Source organism: Magnolia sinica, chromosome 11, assembly GCF_029962835.1.
Source record: "Magnolia sinica isolate HGM2019 chromosome 11, MsV1, whole genome shotgun sequence".
In the NCBI taxonomy this organism is placed as follows: Eukaryota; Viridiplantae; Streptophyta; class Magnoliopsida; order Magnoliales; family Magnoliaceae; genus Magnolia; species Magnolia sinica.
In genome coordinates, this window is record NC_080583.1 from 75,293,511 (window position 1) to 75,318,738 (window position 25,228).

The 25,228-nt window shown below is 39.9% G+C and overlaps 1 protein-coding gene across 12 annotated transcripts in view; it reads right to left on the bottom strand.

The window, feature by feature from the left end:
* Window positions 1-23,171, bottom strand: part of LOC131219386 (uncharacterized) — a 54,691-nt gene extending 31,520 nt beyond the window's left edge. For 11 of the 12 annotated variants that reach the window (XR_009158157.1, XR_009158154.1, XR_009158158.1 and 8 more), the window contains exons 1-3: window positions 23,024-23,171; window positions 4,456-6,039; window positions 3,857-4,066 (exon numbers count right to left, since the gene is read on the bottom strand). Coding sequence is in view for 1 of the 12 variants with exons in the window: in XM_058214492.1 (XP_058070475.1) it covers window positions 3,857-4,066; window positions 4,456-5,833 (1,588 nt within the window). In the remaining 11 variants the exon portion in view is untranslated. The remainder of the gene's footprint in view (window positions 1-3,856; window positions 4,067-4,455; window positions 6,040-23,023) is intronic. The other variant, XR_009158161.1, reaches the window with a different exon arrangement.
* Window positions 23,172-25,228: the final 2,057 nt, after the last annotated feature.

Here is a 25,228-nt window from a genome sequence, read left to right on the forward strand (position 1 = left end):
ATGGAGTAAAAGTACAATGATACCTATTTTATAAGAATAAAGGAGACACATAGAGTTGCACTACCTATCGTGAGATTAAACTTATGGGTCATACTATGAAACTTTGGGAGAGTGAGATTAAGCGAAGACTAAGGGATGAGACGAATGTATCAGAAAATCAGTTTGGTCACATGCCTAAGAGATCTACTACTAAAGTCATTTTCCTACTTAGACAGTTGAGGGAGAAATATAGGGAGAGGAGGAAGGATATCCAAATCATCTTTATTAGAGAAAGTGTACGAGGGACTGGTAACAAATGTGAGAACTATTAGTGGAGAGACAAGTAAGTTCCCAATTACTAAAGGATTACACCAAGAGTTAACATTGAGCACATACCTTTTCGCATTGGTTTTGGACAAGTTAACAAGGCATTCGCAAGAAGATATCCCATGGTGTATGATGTTTGCAAAAGACGGTTTTGATTGACAAGATGAGGGAGAGCGTAAACACAAGTTGCTCTAGAATCTCAAGGATTTCAAATAAGTCAGACTAAAAAAATGCTTTATTAAAGGAAGTCGAACAAAACAGGTGAATTACACCAGCAAGGCCCAATGCAAAAGGGAAAGATCACAATCAACTAAAGACCCAATACATGAAGCCCACCCCATAACATCCGTCACTGATCCACACTGGTTTCGAAAACATCAATTATTCATTTCCCCCCATAAAGCCCAAATACTTGCTAAGAGAGCTAGCCTCCGAATCACCTTCCCTTTTTTTCCTTATGCCTCAACCATATTATGCTAGGAGGAAGGGGGAGAAAAACCTACAATGGATCCCGGCATCACCCCCTCCCTTCTAAAAGTTTGATAGAATCTCTCCCATATTTCTCCAATGCTAGGGCAATGAATAAATAGGTGCTCAATCGATTCCGCGTTCCACATACACATAACACAGATGTTGGGAATGACCATCTTCTATTTCTAAAGGTTGTGGATCGTTGATACCATGCTCCTTCCCACCAACCAAGCAAAAGCAACAGCCTTAGGGGAAGCTCTGTATTGCCAAACGGTGTAATTATGCACATTATGCACCCTAGATGAGGACTCAAGTATCATATTGTAGAACGAACATACTGAAAACCAACTTGAACTCTCCTTATTTCACACCAATCTCTCCTTAATGGATGGGTGTTATTCACGAAGACCCTCCAAAATTCTAAACAAAATCACCCACCTCCTCATTAGACAAGCTACCACTGCATGGCAAGGTCCAAGCCGCAACATCATTAGACATGGAAAAGCATCGAGCTATATGAATATTCGCAGCTGAAGCTAACTAGCTACCTTCGGAAACTCTTTTTTTAGAGTCTTCCCCCTGATCCACACATCCTCCCATAAATGGATCCTCTTCCCATCACCCAGAGAGAACCCAATGCCCTCCTTAAACTTAGATTCCATCCTTGTGACTACCTTCCAAAGCATTTTGACCCTATACAACGAAGAATCTTTTTGTCTACCAACCTCCATCTTGGAGTTCATACTTGCACGCAATGACTTGTCTCCACAAACTGCCACCTTCTAAACCAAAATGCTAACGCCACTTGCCTAGCAGCATTGAAGTCGTGAGCTCTAGCTTCCTAATACCCGCTCCCCTTTCTTCACAAGGCAAGCAAACCTCCTCTGAATTCAACAAATGAAACTTCTCTTTCTCCTCTACTCCCTACAACAAGAAGTCCCTCCTTAACTTCTCCAATCTATCAAAGACCACCTTAGGGCCTCTAAACAAAGACATGAAATAAAGAGGCAAGTTTGACATGGCTGCTTTGATTAAAGTTATTCTTCCTCCCAAGGAGAGATGTTGACTTTTCCATCTCAATAGCTTCCCTTTCAATTTTCTCAATTACCATGTTACAAAAAAGAATTGCAGATTTGCCAACAAATAAGGGGAATCCAGGGAACGAGAAAGGGAAGGATCCAGCACTCCACCCGAGCACTGCTACTAACCTCGTCACCTCCTCCTTGGACATCTGCACCCCCAACATCTCACACTAAGCCCTCAACCCCGACACCACTTCAAAGCATCTGACTATTTTTCTCAAATTATCTACTTACCCACTTCTGCATCATCTGCAAAGTAGAGGTGTGAAATCTAAAGCCTGGTTTTGTCCACCCTAAAGCCACTGATTAAACCCATAAATACACCCACGTCCAGCATCTTACTTAGAGCCTCTGTCGCCGTCACGAACAAAGAGGGAGAAAGTGAGACCCCCTACTACAGCCCACTCAAAGCCCTAAAGACTTTATAAGACACATTGACTCAAATGAAAATTTTAGCCAAATAAATGCACTCCTGAACCCAATTCCTCCGTTTCTGCCCACAACCCACTTAGCCCAACATATAATCAAGAAAGTCTCAATCAACGTGATCGTAAGCTTTCTTAATGTCCAACTTACACACCACTTCCTCCTCACCTTCTCTATGTCGAAAGTCTATGCATGTGTGTGTAATTAGCACACTATCTAGAATATGTCTTCCGGCCATAAAAGCACCTTGAACTTTGGAAATGATGCTCCCTATGATTGCACGAAATTTAGAGGCCAGGATCTTCGTTATAATCTTACACAGGCTCCCAATGAGGCTAATTGGTCTAAAATCACCAAGCCCTTCAGTCCCATCTTTTTTCAAGATAACCGCTCTAAAAGAAGCGCCCAACTCTACCTACATGCATCCCCTCTCAAAAGACTCTGATACCTTGGGTCAATAATTCATGATAGTGGAGAGATTGAGAAGGATGTTACCACAGAATTTAAGTTATGTGGAAGAAATGGAGATGCCTTTGGAGTTTTATATGATCATCCTGTACCACTCAAACTAAAAGAAAATTTTAGTCGTGCCTTATGGGATAGAATGTTGGGCAATTAAGGAACAATAACATGTTCATAAGATGAGTATAGCTGAAATGAGAATGATGAAATGGATGAGTGGCAAGACTAAGGAATTATAGAATTGATAATGAATGTATTTGAGGGAACTCGGTAGCACCAATAGATAATAAGATGAGGGAAAGTGAACTTCGATGATTTAATCATGTGCAACAGAGACCAAGAACCGTGCCGGTTAGGTGTGAGTTAGTATAAGTTGAAGACTCTAAAAGGACAAGGGCAAGGCCAAAAAGGACATGGATGGAGGTAATAAGAAAAGAATTGATGACCTATGATCTAACTAACGGTATAGCCCTCGATAAAGTGAAATGGTAGAACAGGATTCATGTGCCTAATGGTCATGACCCCAAGTAAATGGAATTTGGGATAAGGCTTAGGTCGTGATGAATATGATGATGATGACAATAAGTTACAATTACAAAGACTTATAACCTGAAAACTCACATAAGATAATTTGTCAAAAGAAAATTATAGTTTTGTCTGTGGTATCTTCCTTAATATATCTGCCATTCATCCAACAATCCTAGTAATACAATTGCAGCTTACGAGCATACAAGTCATATGACCAACTCACAAGGAATCTTCATTTCCCAAACCTAAGGTGCGGAACAAAAGAAATGCTCAGATATCACCAGCAGCTCACATTTCTTGGCTTTGATCACTGAGTGCATGGTAAAGGTAATAAAACCTAACATATCCAAGAGGCAAACATGATCACAGGGAATCATAGATTAACAGTGTAAAGAAAATATCTCTATCATACATAGTTTGTGAGACTCTGAAATATGAGAATAAGTTCAGGGACATAATATAGTAGAATACTACGTTTAAAACAAATTGAATGTGGCATTGGGCAGTCATGAATAATGCAATGGACAAAACAAACCCAAACAAATGAAGCCAATGAAAAAGAACAGCTTTGAAGCTGAAACCTTTTCCTTGCCCAAGAAGCAGTGGTGAAGACCCAGAACCGGAGAGAGTTCCAGACACATCCTCCTGCATCAGTGGCTTTGTTGAACTCTGAGTTGCAAGCAATTGTCCTTTCAGAAGAAGTGCCTCATTGCACACCGAAGCAGGCTCCCCTTTTGAATCGTCTATAGATTGACAAATACCCTCGTCTTTGTCAGGCTGGTTTACATCATCTAAAAACAACCCATGCACACAAGGAAAAAACAGGATCTCAAATTGTGTCACAATCACTTATTGATTAGGTAATTGAAGTGTGCATAGAAAAAGTTTAATGTAAAACAAGAAAAGAAAAGATGCTATGTTCATGAGTTCAGAAATTTAAGAAGAAATTTAAAAAAATAAATAAAATAAAATAAAATAAAAAGTCACAAGGAGACATGAAAACTGCCAAAATTAAGGGAAAAGGAGTACATTGAACAGAAAAAATATATATCGAGTAGACTTAAATTCCAATCATTGAGAAATCAATATGAGAGCTCAAACAAGGGTCTAACGTATATAAAAAATCCAAAGAAAAATAAAAAAAACCCACGATACAATTGAAGAGATTAGTTGCACTAACCTTCCACATCCATGTCTGATACAGCAGGTGAAACAGATAGACCATCATCTATTGAACTAATGGACTGCAGAGAAGATTCAATTTCTGAAGGCCGCGGTGCTGGATCACTTTGCTCAGATTCATTACGCACTTTAAATTCCAAATGACATTTCTTCTTCATCCACCGAAAATATTCATGCCCAACTGCAGCAGCACTTCCAGGTTCACCTCCAAACAAGAATGCAAACTTTGGGTTCCCAGCTTCTTTGGTGCGAGCTAAGTTTTCAAACTCAGGCCCAACCTTAGCAATAAACTGGCACAAAACCTCGATATTGCGAACAACTTCTTCGTCCACTGGCTTTGGTGGAGGCAAAGGAAGATCGACCAATGCTTGTCCTTTTGGTGTAACCCCATTCACCATAACAGAATCCACCTCACAGCTGGTGTCAACTTCACTATGAGTGCAACCCCCAGGTATGGATGCATCATCCTTCACCTGGGTGGGACCCACTTCATTATCAACAGTCATCTCTGCAGAATCGCTAACTTTGTCAGAACCAAAATCAGACCCTGAATGGCGAGACATGTCTAATGCAGGATTTGAAGAGATAAGAGATGAGGCCTCAGAAACCCCAACTGCAAGATTATTTGGTGGAGGGGAGGAAGGTGGCGGCGGTGATGGTGGAAGGGGTGGAGGAGAAGAAGGGGGAGGTGGAGGCATTGGTGGCGGCATGGAAGGTGGATGGGCATCACCCTGAGTGAAAGATGCAAAAGGAGCAGGTGTGATTGGAACAAAGCCAGAAGGGGGTGGGGGAGGCAGGGGCCGCAAATGTTGAAGCCCTTGCATGGTTCCATGTGGGGGCATCGGAGGTGATGTTCGATACAACATTTGTCCTGGTGAAGGAACTGGAGGAGGTAACACTCTAGGGGGCGGGGGGCTTGGTCCAGTAAGTGGCGGAACTGGGGTGGGAGGCACAGGTGGGTTGACATGATGGACATTTTGAGCTCCTATAGATGGAGGATATTGAGGATTCTGTTGGGGAGTTGTATAGGATGGTGCCACAGTGGCACTTCCATGGACTGGAGGTGGATGCAAATATGGTTGCCCCATGTTCACCATTCCCGGAGGTGGAACTTGAACTTGTTGAGGATGGCCTGGATGAATCAAAGGTGGTGGTGCAGGTGGGCCATGATGGAAGGAAGGAGGTGGTGGAGCTGGAGGACCTTGCTGGTAAACGGGAGGTGGAGCTGGAGAACCTTGATGGTAAGGGGGAGGTGGGGCCGGAGGGATTTGCTGGTAAGTAGGAGGTGGGACCAGAGGGCCTTGCTGGTAAGGTGGTGGCAGTGTGGCAGGAGGACCATGCCTAAACTGAGGAGCGTAGTTCCCTTGACCATACATCTCAGATTATATAGCTTGACGTCCAAACATGGGAAAGAATTTCACTGCTGGGAATTCTTGAGCTTAATCACATTAAAATAACCCCTGTCACATGCATACAATCTTGACACTAAAATCCTAAAACTTATCCAAGATCGACTTCCACAGCTCCCACTCAACAGCCTCTGCTCTCCTTGCCAAAACAATTCAAATCGTTCAAGAGACTCCTGCAGAATATAAATCATGGGATATCAGTATTTACATCTGAAAAACAGATCTTTCGTTGCATGGACACAACAGAAATACAAAAGAAAAAACTGGAGGTTTTCACAAATCATCTGTCTCAATGGTCTGCAAATCTACTACTACCAAAATACGAAATGGTCAGAATTCCACAACCAAGACCAAAAACTGCCACCAAAACCAAAATGCCTTTAACTAAATTCAATCCAACAAACAGAAAAATGTAGTGTGGACAAAACAGCAGCCATTCTTGTTCAACCCAGCAAATGTACAGGTAGGGCCAAATTCAGTGTGATTCACTGTTCATCTACCTGTTCTGAATATTGGTATCAGGTAGGGGGGTATCAGCCTGCCCAAAAACCAACATGATACAGGCATACTGCATCCACAACAGATGAAATTCCTTTTTAAGCCAATGAACCAAGGTAAATATGGGAAAATTGGAATGTTTTGAGAAATTCAAGAAGCTATCTTTTTTCTTTTTATATATGTTGGACAGGTATATAATGATGTTTCAGACCATTCCTTGATAAGAATGTTGTTTGTCAGCTTGACCTATTGAAAATCAGCCAAATGAACCCTAACTGAACACAAATCAAGCATAATTTGGTGGGCTATGGTGCATGACATTGAAGCAAAACAGGAAGAATATGAAGAAATGTAAAATTAAAAAACAGGGGGAGGGGGGGGATTGGTTTAATTTACCCTTTTCCTGATTTTCCCATAATGGTCTATTTAACTATCGAATACCACTTGGATCTTGTGCTTTGATCCCCAAAATAGACCTAGATCTAGCTAAAATGACTTTTTTTTAAAGCTTCCTCCATGGTGAAACAAAAAATGAGAAAGATTTTGGAAAAAAAAAAGATCAATTGTGTGGCTTTGTGGGCCATATTGCCGATGTCGGTGTAGATACAGACCATGTTTTTGGGGACAAGTCGATTCAAACATGCACAGCACGTTGTATCCAACTGATACAGATATGATACTAACATATAAGCCAATACAATACCAAAATTCAAATCCATTCCCCATTATAAAAAGAAAAGGCATTATACAACAATTGGGCAGAAAAGGTTGTACAAAACCGTTTGGGTTTTGAGTTTGTATAAGTGGGCCCAACGTTCAATAGCATGGACCATTCATATGTTAAACCTCTTCGTGGAAATGGTCGATGCACCAAAAATCCCAGAGACGGAAAGATCCTGGCACTATAATATTTGGAACTTTTCTTAGTTGAATGTTAATTGCTACTGTATTTTCTCCCTTAAATGTCCTTTCTATGTCCAACACTTGGCCAATTATGCTTGAAATGATCAAAGGTGAGAGTTTTGTCCAACTTTTCTTGATGGGTGGAATTTAGTCCACCTTCTCTATCCAATGATATGACTCAAGTGTTGGGGGATCTTGCTCTTTTCCATAAGAAAACACACGAAAAAGAAATTTTACAATGAATAGTGTGGGGGGGGGGGGGGGGGGTGAACCTATTTGCCAAAGGAAAAGGGGATGACTCCTCAAAAGGCCAAAGCTCTAACAAAATTTCAGGAAAAACTTCAATGACTGTCCCATCTATGAACTCTTCTATTCCCAGATCCTTCAAATATAATCATAAATCAACCTGCACAGTGCACACAACTATACAAATTTCAAAAGACTACCACCTACAAGATTGCACCAGCCAAAAGCATATTTGTTCACAGTGACAAACCCATGGCACCATCCTCTCCAACCAACACTCACCCAAACATAAGATTTCCTGCCTGCACTGTAATTCTGATATCCTTGCGACAAGTCCATTTCAAACTTCAGAATGGATCCCATATCCCTAACCCTCTTACAGATAATCTGAGACTTCGACCCCCAATTCTGTCTGTACTGATGTTACTGAAAGATTACATCCTTGCACAAGGCTTCCAATTGCTCACTGAATGTTCCCAGCAATTTGCCTGAAAGAGCCACATTTCTCTCTTTTAGTCTTCCCACCCCAATACTTTAAATCTTGTCCATCTCGGGATGTCCTTGCACTTAATCATGTGGAATTTTATGCACTATAAACTCCTTATGGGAATGAAAATACTTGTACATGTAGCTTCTTACCATTTCTGTTTGATGTGGATATGAAACGACTCGTGATGTCATCTGTAGGTGTTTTGTTTCTTTAGAATCTGAACCTTGTGCCCAAAAAGGATCAGAGGCTTTCTATCAATTGGTCCGTTCCTTTTTCTCTTTGCGTTGTAGTTTGGTAATGCAAGTGAAGAAGATCAGCAAGGACAGGGTTTTGGAAATGACATGTAAACTGCATGATAACTGTTAAATAGGAAGGATCAGCGTCATGATATTACTAGTATAGCCCAGATGACAATTGTTTTGGAAGTCACTACTATAACTGTTGTTCCACAATGTATTCTTGTATCCCTTGCCCCCTAAATTCACAATAGGCATCGCAAGTGCTGTAAGCTCCTAAATGAAATACCATTTTTTACTCATGGCACTAAATTTTGCCATGTTGGGTCAAGAATTGATATCCAGATAGCTAAGAAAAAGTTACCAATCTATTGAGATTTTTTATTACATGTAGGAATGATTAGAAGAATTATTTTTCACAAAATGATGCTTTCCCTTTTAAGTTCTGTCAAGGTCCGTAGTTCATGTTTCATCTATTGATTCTCTTGTTGGCATAAATTTTGATCAAAGCTTCGGCTGTAAAACATGTAAAATTTTGGAGGTGAATCATACAACTTACAATTCACTTTTTATGGTTTTTTAGGATTCAAACAGAAAATGAAGATTTTTGGCTTGTAATGGGAGTCGTGATTTAAAAAATTCAATTTTCACCATTTGTTTTCCTTTTCTTAACCAACAGGTAATAACTATACTACACATTATGAGAGTGACCACGAACCAAAATTTGCATGCAATTACTCTTACGAATTGCTAAAACTATGGATTATTAAGGAATATGGGAAGGATTTTAAATGAAAAGGAAGGCCATTTAGTTAACTTGGTGAAGCCATGTCTGCTAAGTGACGCTCCCATGCCCTTTTACAATGGAAAAAACTTGGGTACTCTGGCAGAGCATGATCTTGATATGCAGGCACTAATAAATTGTCCATGTGTCATATGATAAACTCAAAACTAAACTGTAAAAAATCATGGACCCTGATATAGATTGATCGTAAACAGAAAATTGCATTGATCTAATTTTCTAACTGGCTAATTGGTGGATTTTTTTTTTCATTTTTGAACGGTGCTAATTGGTGGATATTAATGAATGGTCAAAATCAAAGCAGTCAATGGCCCAAATTCAAGAATAAGTGTTCATAAAATAGAAGTCAGGATAGTTACATCAACCTGCATTTTGAATAATGAGCTGTCTAAGGTGGGATCCACAACTTGGACGGTTTGATTGAGTTAATGTATGTCATGTCCACAATTTCAAAGCCTGGATATCAAGCATCACACCCAGATTGTTGAACCTCTCTCCTCTTAAAACTGCTTCTACACCCCCTATCTCCCACATCTTGCAAGCCACTCCCTCTCCACAAGCATTGCACATGCCATGTCCACTAGTATTTCTTACTACAAGACGGATTCTATTTCGACTTTTGGAGATTTGAGGGCGAGTTTGCAGAGTTGTTGGTTTTCTCGTCCTTGAGAGAAAAAAAAAAAAATCATACACTTCGAGCTCATCCTTTGCATTTCAATTGACTTTTCTATCACAATTCTGCATTAATTTAAGCCAGAGTAGGCCTATGTTTCTTTGTGCAAGTTTTGGTTCTAGTGGGAAAATGCTAGATTTTCACAAGTTTCTTATAAATTCCCAAATCTAGAAACACTCATGGCCTATTTGGATTTGTTGAAATATAAATTGAGGAAACATCATTTCCGTTAGAATGGTGTTTCTATTGTTGTAAATTTCTTGGAAACACCGTTTCCAGTTCACTTTCGTTTCCTGAAAAATGCCCCTTTTTTGTTTCCTGGCCTAGACTTAGGAAAGGTTTTCAAGAAATTGAGGGAAATGAGAGAATGAGCCCTCTTTTTGGGAAAGGAGAGGAAATGAACCCTCTTTTTATAAAGTACCCCACATGATAGTCACATGTGCCGCCAGCCATCTTGTAAGTGCCCTGCATGTGAATGTTTATCTTCAAGCACCCCACATGTGCCAATATGCCACATGTACATCACTTACCACCATCCATCTTAAAGCACCATATATTTGTCATTGTGCCACATGTACAACATGTGCCATCGCCAATCTTTTAGTAACCCACATTTCAACGTGCCACACGCCCAATGTGTCACTGCAACATGTGCCACCCTCATTTTCAAACACCTTAAATGTGCCACATGACTACTAGCCATCTTTAGGCACTTCACATGCGTGACATGTGCCAATGTGACACATGCAACATGTGCCATCAACCACTTTCATGTGTCCCTCATGTGTAAACGTCCATTCGAGTGCCCCACATGTGCCAATGTGCCACGTGTCACAATACATCTGAAAGCACCACACACATGCCAGTGTGACACTCACGACACATAAAACCACCCACCACCAAGTCTACCAACGTGCCACACAGCCCAATGTGCCACGTGCAACATTTGCCACCCTCATCTTCAAACACCCTACAGGTACAAATGCACCACGTGATATTATACCACATGTGCCGCCATCCATTTTTAAGCACTCCTCATGCACCATGCGTCAACATGCCACATGAGCACCATGTGGCACCATCCGTCTTCAAGCATCCCCCACATGCCAATGTGTCACGTGCCACAATCCATCTTGAGCGCACGCATGTCACCTTCTGTCTTACGAGTAAAATTTTGATGAAAAATTCCCTTTTTTTCAAACAACATATTTGGAAATGAAGAACAAAATTCAAGAAAATCTGATTGAAAAAAAAATAAAGGGAAACGACTTTTCATTTCTCCTTATCTTCTAGAAATGGCGTTTCCCAAAAAATATCATTTTCCTTAAAAAAAATTTCCACCAATCAAAACAGGCCCTTGGCCACTTTTTATTGTGTTTTAGATTAGGATTGTGCAATGGAGGTGACAATGAAAACAAAGGGGTTTATGATGATTCATACTAATAAAAAATTAGGGTTTATGACACTTCAAGTTGCGTGGCCCATACACATCAAACAAACATTAGTGAGGACTACGGCTCTCCTTTAGGGCCTGTTTGATTTTCCAATGCACTGGTAAATAACAGGGAAAAGAGTAATAATTATTTCCCAGTGTATTTACAACGCACCTGATTTGTCTACTTACTTTTTTGACACGCAAACCGAAAATATTACAAAATATTTATGGGTCCCACTATGATGCACTTCGCTTATCCACACCGTTCATCTATTATGCCTTTTGAATTTATAGTATGAGCAAAAAAATGAGTTATATCCAAAACTCAAGTGGACCACACCATACGAAAACAGGAATTGAATACTTACCGTTAAAAACTTTGTGAGGCCACTTTTTCTTTTGGTGTGGGCCACCTGAGTGTTGGATCATCCTCATTTTTTGGTTCATGCCTCAAAATATTGTGGTAAAACATATGGACGGAATTGATATATCATATACATTACCTTGAGGTTCAAAAATTTTAAATAGCTATTTTGAACCCGTTCCCAATGCAGAAGTTTCCCTAGATTTTCAAACGCATGAAATGGTAATAATTACCCATTTCCTGGGTATTTACCCAAGCTCTTGAAAATCAAACACGCCCTTAAAGATTTTCTATAGTGAGAACTCTCTTCCTACCCACTAACCAAACAAAAACTGCCACTCAAAAGGGGGGCTCCATAGAACCAATGATGAAACGGACGAAAAGGGCTAGAAAGACAAGGTAGCTTGTTAATCAGGCTAAATAGTGAGCGAACAAAAAATTTTCACAATTGATGTGTAGTCCAAATCATCAAGTCCACTTCTTGAAGGGAAGGATCTGTACCCTTCGAGCAATCAAGTAACCAGACAAACTCGGCAATTTCCCCGTTTGTCATATTCCTACAACAAGGAGGATTCCACACAACAGAGCCACCATAATAAGAATAACAATGCACAACGGAGATGAAACATTCAGAAGCGAGGCGAGCCACTCCAAGGAAAAGATCTTGAAACACGTAATAACCACACCAATTATCCACCTAGAATCGAATGCGATGCCCATTTCCAAGCGAAAAGGCAATCCCTCTATGAACCAAATGATATGTCACTATTGTCACTTTCAAAATATCACAAGCTCTATAAAAGAAAGGAGCTCTTCACAAACCAACTACCCACCTACACTCCATGCTAGTAAGAGGTTCCCTCTAAAGCCTTCCCTCCACGGTGCAATCTCCAAATCCACTTCCTAAGAAGAGCTGCATTCATAACACCCAAACTTTTTAAGCCAGCACCATCCACGTCAATTGGCTTGAGCACATCTTCCCACTTGAGGAGATGAAACTTCCTTTCATCCCTAGCACCTTTCGAGAAAAAAATCTATTCTTAGCTTTTCAAGCCTACCCAAGACTGATTTCAAGCATTTGAAGAGAGACAAAATACACCAACATATTAGAAAATGCCACTTTAATTAGAGTCAACCGATCTCCCAAGGATAAATAAAGCCACTTCCAAGTTGCTAACTTGCTCTTAATTCTTTCAACCACCTTATTCCAAAGGTGCTTAGTCGGCTTTCCTATGCAAAGACGCAAACCTAAATACGTCGAAGGAAATGTCCCTAGCTCGCATCCAAAAATACATACAAAGAGCCTTCACAATCACAAGAAAATAAAGGATCCCCCTGCTTGAGGCCCCCCCTTTTTAGAGAGAGAGAGATAACATTTTGTTGAAAAGTGCACCAAAGGCACGAAAGAATACAAAACCATAAAGAAAAACCCCCAACAGTCCTAGGAAAGATTTACATAGGCCGCCCACTCAGAAGTGAGGCCTTTTATCCTATAAATAACATTTTCAACTGACGCTGAATCATTATGAAAGCAGCAAGTTCCTAGCTCCCCAAACTGCCCACAGAATAGCCATAATATGCATTCTCCACATGGCTCTTCCAACCTTTCCTAAACCTCCCTCATGCCATGCGAAAAGGAGATCCTCAACCACCTTAGGCATCACCCACACGGTGCCTAAAGATAACAAGAAATGATCCTAAAACTTCCTCACAAACGGGCAATGGATGAAAAGGTGATCAATAAACTCCGCATCTTGCATACACATCAAACAGAGGCAATATGAGAAATCTTCTTTAAAGATTATCAAGGAGACATTTAAAATAACCTTTTGGCAACCCATTAACAAAGATAGACTGATAGACACGTAGATAGATTTCCATACATGAACAGATCCACCCCTCCACTTCTAACCACATCCCAATATGTCAAGCATATAATCTAAAAACTCACAATCCATATGATCATAGGCCTTCTCAATGTCCATCTCGCAAACTATCTAACCGCTTCTCTCCCTATTCTTGGAATTAGTGCATTTATGGGCAATGAGAGCGCTATTCAAAATCCGTCTCCCCATGACAAAACCTCCCTAATTTTTTAAAATAACCTTCAATAGGACTTTCCCTAAATTTTGAGGCCAAGACCTTGGCCAAAATTTTATAAGGAACCCCTAATAGACTAATCAGTTTGAAGTATTTTAATTGTTTTCCCCCTTCCATTTTAGGGATAAAATCAATAAAAGAAGCCGCTAGCTCACTTAAAAAGACGACTTCGCTCAAAGAACTACGAGATAAAGTCCATTACATCCTTTTTTTATCAATTGCCAGAATTTCTGAAAGAAGAACTTGAGAAAGCCATCAAGGCCCGTGGCCTTTTCCCCACACATCAAGTTTAAAGCAGCTTTAACATCTTTCCTCCGAAATTGACGCGAGGAAGCATCCATACTTGACAATTTATGAAACTCTATGTTGTCTAACCACAACCTCTCCCATTGGTCACAAGTTAATAGCTTCCTGTAAAATTAAACTATAAAGTCGCATATATGTCTCTTGTCTGAAGTCCTCGATCCGTCCACAACCAAACTAGAAATTCTTTTTTTCCCGCGAGCCCGAGCATTAGCTATGTTGTGAATGGAATGAGTATTTTTGTCCCTTTCTTCGAGCCACACAACTCTAGATCTCTATTGTCATCTAATTTCCTCTTATTTTGACCGATTAGCATGGCTAAAAGATAAAGTTGCCCTATTATCTCTATCTCTCACCAGTAAGCCACTACCCTCTAAAAGATCTAATTCATGAATCTCTTTCAACATTCTATCAAAGTATGCCTCTCAGGCACCAAGCATATCTTTCTTCCACAAATTAATCTCGTCTTTCAAAAGCTTGTGTTTCCTACTTATCTAATCCGGCAAAACCATCTACCTAGGGAAAAAAAAACAAAAAAAAAGTTCCACCAATCGACTGCAAGCTGCTCGAAACTGTTAATTTCCAACCAAGCTAACCGGAACCTGAATGGTCATTTTTTTTTCCATGGTATGCCAGTTGTCAAGTTCTGACAAGAAGCTTTATAACAATGCTACCAATAGACATGATGATGCATGTAAAAGACCTTTTTGTATGCATATGCATACATGTAGCAATGTGCTAGCAATTTGAAGTCTAGGTAAAGAAAGTTGATGTTAAGTAGGCATACAGTAGTACGAAGCAAAGACGCAATAGATTCAAGTGAGAAGAGAAGCCTCTATTTCAAAAATGTTAACAAGCATAAACAACATGAAAGCGAGAGCAAAAGCATGATTCGAAGCTGGAGATTAACCTAAATATAAGGTTTATGCAACTAAGACAAGCAGTTTAGGGAGGAATACTAGACACTACCCTCATTGCCTAGACTCAAGTTGAAAGGAAGAAAAAAGGAATTGAATAATGAAAAGCATTCGACCAATTAAATGTTGGGACAGTTGGGTTACAGGCAAATATGGAGAAGTTGGATTAAAGAGCAAGCTTGACAAAGTTTCGACGTTAGTGAATGGATCTCCAAATGGCTTCTTCAAGGATCAAGAGACTAAAGGCGATCCGCTCTGTCCATTCTTATCTGTAATAGCGGTGGATACATTGAGTAAGATGTTGGATAAATGCCAAAAAGTTGGGCTAATTAGAGCAAGGTATTCCGTATCGGTAACAGTGGCCGTAACAGTCACCACCATTACCAATACGGGCATCGACCGATACAGGATTGCGTAACGACCATTACGAACCCCATAATTGCTGAAAATTTTCTTTTGCCCAAAAAAATTTGAAAAATATTTAGAAAATCTATAATAATGTAAATATTCCAAATATGTATTAATTTTTTTGTTTTGAACATGTTTATGGTAGTGTAACGGTCAACTCCTTGGCAAGAGTGTTGTATCGGACCGTCTAGTGGAATCGTAAACATGATTATGTCTGTAATGTTTACACATCACAACCAAGCATTAGAACTAGAAATTAGAAAGGAAAAAAAAAGGCATAAATACTAATTTTTCAATTTTTTGAAAAGATGGCCCTCAAAGCATCTATTCACTCAAATCACTTCAATCTATGGTTTTAATCTTAAAAACTACAGTCAGAGTTGTCGAAATCTGTTGTACAATGATCTAAGATAATTTTTGGAATGAGAAAAGTGAACAAATGAGAAAAAATGAATTTAAATATTTAAAATATATATATTGTTTTTTGACCGTTACGGGGGTAACAGTCATTATGCCCCGTAACGGCCGTTATGGCCGATACGGTCCAAAAAAACCAACTGCCTCATTTCAGCCCCGTATCACGTAACAGTCACGGCCGTTACCTATACGTATGAACCTTTACGGGCATATCATAATGGATATGGAACACCTTGAATTAGAGACTTTAAAGGGGAAGGTTGAATGCCACCAATCACCCATCTTCAATAAGCAAACGACACTATATTATTTTGCGAGGAGAAATCCAATATGGTGGATAGTTTGAGGAAGCTGGTGAGACATTTTGAGGCAATCTCAAGCCTTAAGGTTAATATAGCAAAAAGTGAATTGTTCAGAGTGCACACAGTAAATAATTAAGTGGTCTTTGGCAAAAAAAAAAAATGGTTGTGGGGCCAATTCTCTCCCATCCATGTACCTAGGACTTCCATTGTGTGAGAGTAAACCAGCAAAGGCACCTCTAGGACAAGGTCATCAAAAGGATAGAGAGAGTTTGTCGATGTGGAAAGGGAGACCTTTCTTTGAGGGGCAAGCTAACTTCAATAAAAGTAGCATTGTCAAAATTACCAGTGTGCTACATGTCACTATTCAAGTGCCCAATCTTGATGCTTGAAAGATTGGAATGGACAAGAAGGAATTTTCTATGGCAAGGAGCAGAGGTGAACCAAAAATTTAACATTTTTAAATGAGAAAAGATGTGTAGGCCATATAAGGACGGGGTGCAGGAATACAAAGGTTGGGACAAATAAATGAAGCCCTCCTTGGCAAATAGCTATGGCAATTTGAAAGTTTATGGTGGAAAGTAATAGCTAGCAAGTATGGTCTTCAAGATGGTGAGTGGTGGGTCAAAAGGTCATTGCTCTACAGGGCGTCGAAGGTGTGGAAGGGAGTCTTATTGGTGATGGACTAGTTCAAGGCCAGCATCCACCTGACATGGGGAGATGGGAGAAGGATTCAATTTGGGAGGGATATTTGAATAGGGAAAAGTTCACTTAGCATGGAGTTTCCGCTAATGGCGTGAGTAGTTGAGGACTTAAAAGCAACCATAAACAAGTGTGCATCCTTTATAGATGACTCCATTATGTGGACTCCGTAGTGCCACATGAATTTGACAAACTAAGAAGCAGAGGAGTATTTGCAGCTTCTATATTGGCTTCATCGCCTCAAATGGCAACCAAGTGCAAAAGATACAATGGTGTGGGCATTGGAGAGATAAGGAGACTTCTCAGTGCATTCCTTTCATGAGTCGTTGGGAAAGACTATCCCGATCAATAAGCTACTGTTTGTTTGGTCTAGCAATGCCTCTCCCAAAGTGGTGGTGGCATTTATATGGTTGGTAGCGAGAAAGAAGATCCTACCACTAATAACCTTCAAGAAAAAAGGACAATAATCATCCTAAGTTGTTGTGAGTTATGTATGAAAAGGGCAGAGTCGGTAGATCACTTATTCATCCATTGTCCCTTTGTTATAAAGGCATGGGAAAGATTTCTTGCATTTTTCAAGTCACCTTGGGTGATCTTGTGTTTGATCACAGGCTTCCTTTCAACATGGCTCGGCAGGGGCATAGGGAAAAAAGAGGTTAGGTGGCAGAAGCTAATGATAACTACGGCAATATAGGTTATACGAAGGGAGAGGAATGTGCAACAGCTCCAAGAGGACCAAGACACAAGTGAATCAAAGGGGATGTATATAAAAGGGCAAAAATGTATGTAATCGAGTGGATTTCTTATTTAAAGGATTTCGATGCAAAAGATGGGTTGATCCTAGCTAGATTGTAGATTAATGTAAATATAAGCCTTAGGCTCCTTATTTAATAAAGAAATTGTCAATTCTCCAAAAAAAAAAAAAACACTAAGGCAAGCAATCAATCACCACTTTTTTGCAAAACAACCATGACAACCAACCCCAAATAGCTCGAGCAATCCTATGATGATGAGGGTGAAGATGATGAAAGGTCAATTGTCGACCACCTATTGAAAGATTAGGATACTTAAGTGGAATTCATTGTTTTAAATATTGACGATATCGGCCAATATATCCCACGATATATCTTGTATCCCATCAGTGCGATACGAAACGCACAAGTAGTGCGATATATCCCACATGTTCAATCTAGTGAGCATTTTCGAATTTCGATGTTCCTATTGTCTGTAATTCATGTTAAATTAGTGTCAAATTATTACAAATTCCTGATTTTTCATGTTATGCATGAAAATTTATGGATTGGGAGCTTCAATTTCAAGATTTGGAGGAGATGGGCTGAGTTGTGAAAATTTGAAAAAAAATCAAAATTTTCCAATTTCTCGCAAATCATTTGCAATCTGTGTTCAAACATCACATTAAAAATGTTTGTAACCTAATCTAGTGATTCTTCTTTTGCTTTTGAATGTATTGCGTGTGTTTCTACACGCCTTCTTACATTTATTAATTATATGAATAGACATTGAAAATACTTGCATCAATTCAATCAGACAACGCATAAATTAGGACCTCATACAAAGAAAACATATCGTGTACTTGTTTTTTGTAATGTTTTGATTTATAAGTATGTATTGATGTCTTTTTTAACAATCACTGAAGTTTCTTCGAAAAATTCAACCAATTTCCCAATGTTTCCCCATGTTTCCGACAATAACAATACATTACACGATACAACCGATATATCCCATGCGATAACCAATACGTATCCGTATCCCAAGAATGTGATACATAACGCGATACCGATATTTCGAACTCTGAAGTGGATTTCTTACTTAAAGAATTATGATCCACATGTGGGTTGATCCTAGCTAGATTATAAATTAATGTAAACATAAGCCTTAGGATCCTTTTTAATAAGGAAATTGTTAATTCTCAAAAAAACAAAAAAAAAAAAGAAGAAGAAGAAGAAGAAGCAGCCCTAAGAATTTTTACGAAACAATTATGAAACCCAACCCCATATAGCTTAAACAATTCTATGATGATGAGGGTCAAGATGATGAAAGGTCACTTGTTGACCACCTATTGAAGGATTAGGATACTCCCAATCTTGTGCATTTTCTGTAATAAGCCGTTATAGCGATCATCATCAAAATCATCAACGCCTTATACCAACTAATTGGGTTCAACTACACAAATCTTGTTCCACCATTATACTCTATAAAGTCCCATACGCTCATACCATAGGTCATCAAGTCTTTTCTTGCTATCTCCCCCCATGTTATTTTGGGCCTTGCACTTGCTCTTTGGGAGCCCTCAACTTGAACCAACTCACTCCTACAAGTGCAATTCTTGGCCACCACTATGCATGGCCAAACCTTGTAGGAGGAATTTCTCAAAAAGGGAAGCAAAAGATTTTATGCAGCTGTTGGAGTATCTTCATGGTTTCACACCCACCCCAGGTGAGAGGGATTTGATGGTGTGCCCTTTGAAAAAGTCAGTTTGAATTTTTGTTTGCTCCTATGGTATGCTTGACAATTCATCGTCAAAAAAGCAAGCAATGGCCAAATGTCGTTCGTTTGGTCTTATAGGGCCCCTCCCAAGATCGTAGCGTTCGCATGGTTGGAGACGAGGAATTAAGTGCTTGCAACAATTACCTTCAGAAAAGGTCAACGGTGATTCCTAATTGTTTCGTGCTGCGTTTGCAAGATGCGGAATCAATAGACCACTCGTTTATCTATTGTTCCTTCACTCAGAAGGTATGGGAAAGAGTATTGGTCTCTTTTGGAATGTCACTGTTGATGTCGAGGTCACTGTTATCAAATGCGATCGCATATGTCCATATGGATCAAATCGCATATGCCATGATGGCATATGCGATCCTAGCAAGTATGCCATGGCATACTTTTATATGCGCATACTGCATGTGCGATCGCATATTTCCCAATAGCTAAGAGTGGAAGATTTTTATTTTTATTTTTTATTTTTTCAAATTGGAGAACTTTTGCCTATAATTAGGCACTCATATCCGCTCCATTTTCACTATTCTTTACTCCAAAGTTCTAAATCTCTTACTCTTTCTCTCTTACACCTCTTTCTTTCTTACTCTAATCTCCCTACAATTATTTCAATTATGTTTATTTTTGCATTTTATAAGTTATGCTTACTTTTTGTAAATTGAGTTGTAAGTTATAACTTGTAAGTTGTTTCAAGTTATCCATTTATCATTAAAATTTCTCTCTTCAAAGTTTATAATAATTAGTTATCTTTTAATGTAGCTTGTTGATTGTTTTGTTAAAATTTATATAATATAAGTAATTAAATATATCACTTAATGAAACACACAAACTATAATGAAATAAGTAAAATAACCCAATCCAATCATGTGTACTAATTAGACGAGTTTTTCCCTCTTTTTTTTAGAATTTTTAGAATTTTTTTTCAAAAAAAAAAATATGCCATGGCATATGCGATTGTGCGATCACATATGCGAACAGCATATGCTGATTGCATGCAATAGCATATGCGATTTGACAACATTGGTCGGGGTCCACTAAAAGTCTTTTTTTGGCTTGGCACGGGGGAGGGGTTAGGAAAAGGAAAGAGTGGGGAGGAGGTTAGACTTACCGGCTGTCGTCTGGGCCATATGGGGGGTGAGAGGAACAATTGGAGTTCTGGAACAAATGTAGTTAGTAGTAAATGGATGTCCACAAATGAGCAAGGCTAGACGTAATAAGAAGAGTCTCCTATCTTAAGGACTTCGACCAAAGTGATTGGTCGTTGTTATTTAGGCTTTAGTTGTTGCATTTCTTTGAGCCTATGGTGCTCCTCATTAATAAAATTTTGACACCTTTCAAAAAACAACGTCAAACCATCAACATCTACTTTCCCTAATCTCATTACCTATTGGTGCTACACTGCTACTCCTAAGTTCCCTCGAAGGCATTCATTTATAGTTCTAAAATTCTCATCTTCCACTCATCCATCTCAATATCCTCATTCAACTACACTCACACCATGAACATGTTGCTCTTTAAGCCATCTATAGAGGAGGCCCACATATATCAACTGTTTGGCTCGCTGAAGCATGGGGCCAACTTGCACCCATGAGTGCAAAACAGAAAGTTGAACAGTATTGTGCAACCATTCAGCCCAAACATTGAACAATACCTGGTTATGAAATTGGTTGTGTGCAGAACAGCAATGTAGTAATCAGACCACATCTCACACTAAATGTAAATCCCATTGATCATGCAGATAACATTTTACAATGAAGGACCAACCAGATGAATGGTAGGGATGCCCAACCCCAACCCCAACACAAGCCCAAACCGAAATAGGCAAAGTTTGTTAGGTCCAAGCCCGACTGATTAAAAGTATGTCAAGCCCGCACCCAACCTAATCAAAAGATTTTCAAGCTGAAGACCCTCTCGTTAAGCAATTTCTCTAAGAATATTGATGGCATGTACTAAAAAATAATGATATGTAATACACATACATACACTTCTATGTAGCTTTTTTTTTTAAGTGCGACTCAAATTTTTATTAAAGAAGAAAAAGGAAAGGAGAACAAGAACGATTGTGAGAGGTCATCCAGCAAGTACAAAGAGGATAAAATACCCAAACCCTCATAGAAAACCCTATTGGACGATCCTTGAATCATTTAGTGGCTTTAGCCCATTCCAATACTAGCCACCTCGCCTTGAGGAACACTTGCAATGGAGCAGCCAACTTGTTGTTAAAAGTCATGTTCTTGTGCTCACGCCAAGTAGCCCAAATAATGGCTAAGCACAACACACCAAATCTTCTTCCTTTTCCTCCCTAAACACGCAAAATGCCACATGGCCAAGAGATCCCCCATTTTCGGGGCATAAACCATGTGTCCAACAACATTGCCCTGGTAAATTCACAATGAATGAAAAGGTGGTAGACTAACTCCTCAACATGCAGACACAACGCATCCATTAGTGAGTGTCATATGCTGCTTTTCAAGTTGTCGATGGTGAGAATTTTGTTCTTGCCCACCAACCACATAAAGGCCCCAGCACTACTCAAGAAGGCCTTAGAGTATTTCCATACATGACAAATGGAATCACCATTTGGGATTTTGTCTTACTATGTAGAATACTTTAGAAGGACTTGTCCGAGAACTCCCAGGATTTGCACAGGTTGCAAAACATCTTGTCCTCCTCAACTGACATGCCTTGGATATGCAATTTCTCTGCCAAACTCAAATAATCGTTGATCTCTTCATCAAGGAGATTTCTTCTTATGAGTGGATTCCACGTCATTTGGTCCCCCTCTAAATCAATGCATTAAGAAATGAAGACATCTCTCTCCAGCCTTTGCATATAGCCACAGGAACTCATCCTTTAAAGTGCATTCCCCACACCACCTGTCCTCCAAAAATCAGATGTGGAATCCAGCCCCAGATTGAAAGAGATATGCTATCTAAAAGAGTTAGCCACCCCCAAAATCGCTTTCCAGAGACCAAATGACCTATAGCAAGAAAATAAGGCAAAGAATCATTGCCCTATCTCCTCACCATATTTGAAAGCGATCACCTTGTGCGATAGACTATCATTTTCCAACCCGAACCACCACAACCACATGGCCAAGAGAGCAAAAGTTGGAAATTTTAAGCTACTACATCCAAGGGCGCCCTTCTCTTCAGGTTTGCAAGCCTCCCCCAACCCAATTGACTAGATAGATTATTCTCTATGTAGCTATATGTGTGTTTATAGCTATATATGTGTTTGTAGGAGCATGGATCGTTATTATGGGCCCAGGCCGATAATTGGGCTAGAACTTTTAAACCTGACCAGACGATCCTAGCATTCTAGGATTAAGCCCCATCTAAGACGGATTGGCCCAAACGATTATTACTCTGGATCACAGAAAGGTGTGTCACACAAATATATAGGTGGACGGCTGTGCATTGTATATTTCCACGAAAAAAAAAATTGGAACTTCAATCCTAAATCTCCACACAATGCACCCAAAGAACGCCATTTTTTTAAGGTAAGAATGCCATTTGTACTGAGACAAATTACATTAAAAAAAAAATCAAAACTAAACCCTAATTCTCCAAAAAGAACCACCCAAAATGAATTCTTTTATCGAAATGAATCCGTTTATCGGCAACCGAAGCACGAAATCGGTACGTGGAGATTCTTTTGAACAGTATAAATCCTAAAAATCTGATTCCTTTTAAACTAAAGTGCAAAATCCAAAGCTCTAGAGCCTTGGAATGCATCTACCCATACAATTTGGGGAAAAACAAGCTTTCGATATGAAATGTCAAATCTCATATGAAAATGCACCGAATCATATGAGAAAAAGAAGGCGAAACGGACGAAAAACCAATACCTTTGCATGCAGGTAGACGCAGTATGAAATCTCAGTGGCAGAGGTTCCTAGGGTTTGGGAATTTAGAGAGAGAGAGAGAGAAAGAGGAAGAGAGGGATAAACCCTAGGAATTACTCAAATTCGGTTTTCTGTGCTGTGGGTGGAGAATGGAAGCGTTTGCATCTTAATCGAACGCTACATTGTGGTTTTGGCACCATTTTCGAATGGAAGTGGTGGCCCATCCTCCAGCAGATGAGGCATGATATCAAATCAATCCAGACCATCAAAATTAATGGAATCCTCTTGGATGGAGTATATAATGAAAATTGCACTGATTTATATTTTATCCTGTCCAATTTTTAGGAATCAATTCAACGGTCATGAATAAAAGGACTCGCGGAACAGTTAAAATCGGGTGGATGCGTTCAGACGATCAGTGTCAACTTGATCTGTGGAGCATCCAGAGTCAGAGTGAATATTTGAACGGTCTGGATTCTGTTATGCGTGCATGGCATGCACAACTGGTGAGTTACCACCGTCTATAATGGCGGTGAACGCGTCGCAGTACTCGCGCATCTGGATTCGCCTTATTGTGCCCGAACAAGCGCGTGGCTTGGGCAAAAGTACGGACGGTCCGATCATCACGTGGGCCGCGGATACGGAAAATGGCTGCTTAGGTGTTGGCAAATTCCCCATTCCACATACATACGTGGGCCACCTGTAAATTGACAAACCTGATTTTCGGACAGACCATATTGGCAGTGTAGCCCACCGAATACTTAATGAACGGTGGTGATCACATGAATTTATACTACGCTTGTCACTGTTTTTCAACTAGAGCTGTCAGTAGGCATGCTGGGCAGTCGGGTTCGGGCGCATTAGCCCGGCCTGACCTGAGTCAGTGCATATAAGGCCGTATATGAGCTGAGTTAGCTCGGTTAGCTCGCTTGACTCGACTTGAAAAAGTTCGATTCAACTCGGTTCGAAACTAACTCAGGCGAGCCGAGTTGAGCTAATTTTTTTAACTCAAAAAAATTTAAAACTAAGTTCGAGCTTGCCCGAGCTCCACTCAACTCGGATCGAACCCCAACTCGAATCGAACTCGGATCAAACTGGTTCATGACTAAGTTATTTTGATATTGATATTGCTCACCAGGTGTTTGATGAAATAACTCAACAAAGTGTCGGTTGGTGGCAAGAAAGGTATGGATATGAAATAAATACCCTTGTGTTCTTGATTTTGATGTTGACTACCGAGTGTATAATGAAATACCTGTAAAAATGGTAATGTTGATTTACGTATAGTGAGAAATTGAATGTACAGTCCATGTGTTTGTGAAAATGTTGCACAAGTGAACTTGGCTAGATCTTGGCTCGAACTAGCCCGAGCTAATGATTGAACCGAGCCAAGCCAACCAGTCAAGCTCGAGGATCGAGCCAAGCCGAGTTCGAGATGGGGGTCAGTTGGTGGCCGAGCCAAGTCGAGTTGTGCCAAACTCGACGACACCTCTAGGTGCATAGTCACAGCTGCCGGACATTCCGGACTATTTATTTTAGCCCGTCGTGGACCAGGGCTCTAGCCTAGCGATCAGCATACAAGCCAGCCAGGCTTAGGCTCAGGATACAATCAGCCCACTAGACTCAGCCCATTTATAGCCCTGTCCTCAACTCTTAAGGAGGAGCGGCCATTGGCTAATCCACTGAAAATGTGGTATCAATTTGACGATTACCAATAGAATAATTAGGGAAGCAAAATTATTAAAAGAAAAGTGGTTGAGACAGCCTTTTAACATCACCGCCATTTAAAATGAGCCAAATTATTTAAACATTCTAAATTGTGGTGAATGTGTCCTACAATGCCAGTTGGTAAGCCATCGCTACCCACACCCACTCAAGTTTCACTTTGTGGCCAAGAAGGGTGGTGCCTATAGGGTCGTTCGGCATTATGAATATGGGGGAGTGAGGGGAATTCAAATCCCCTAGTATGTTTGACACTATAAAGTAACTGGGTGTTTCAAATCCAGGGGTTTCAAATCCAAGGTGAAAGCTTGATTACATCCAAAATCCTTCAAAAAGTTGCATGTGTAACATTTGTGTCACTAGATTATTAATCTATTGGGCACATGGGCTACTGATGATATCCCACAACAGTTAGATTATTAATTGCATTACTATAATAATTACTTTAATATGATGATTCGTGTCGTCTAAACATTGTCCATGTAG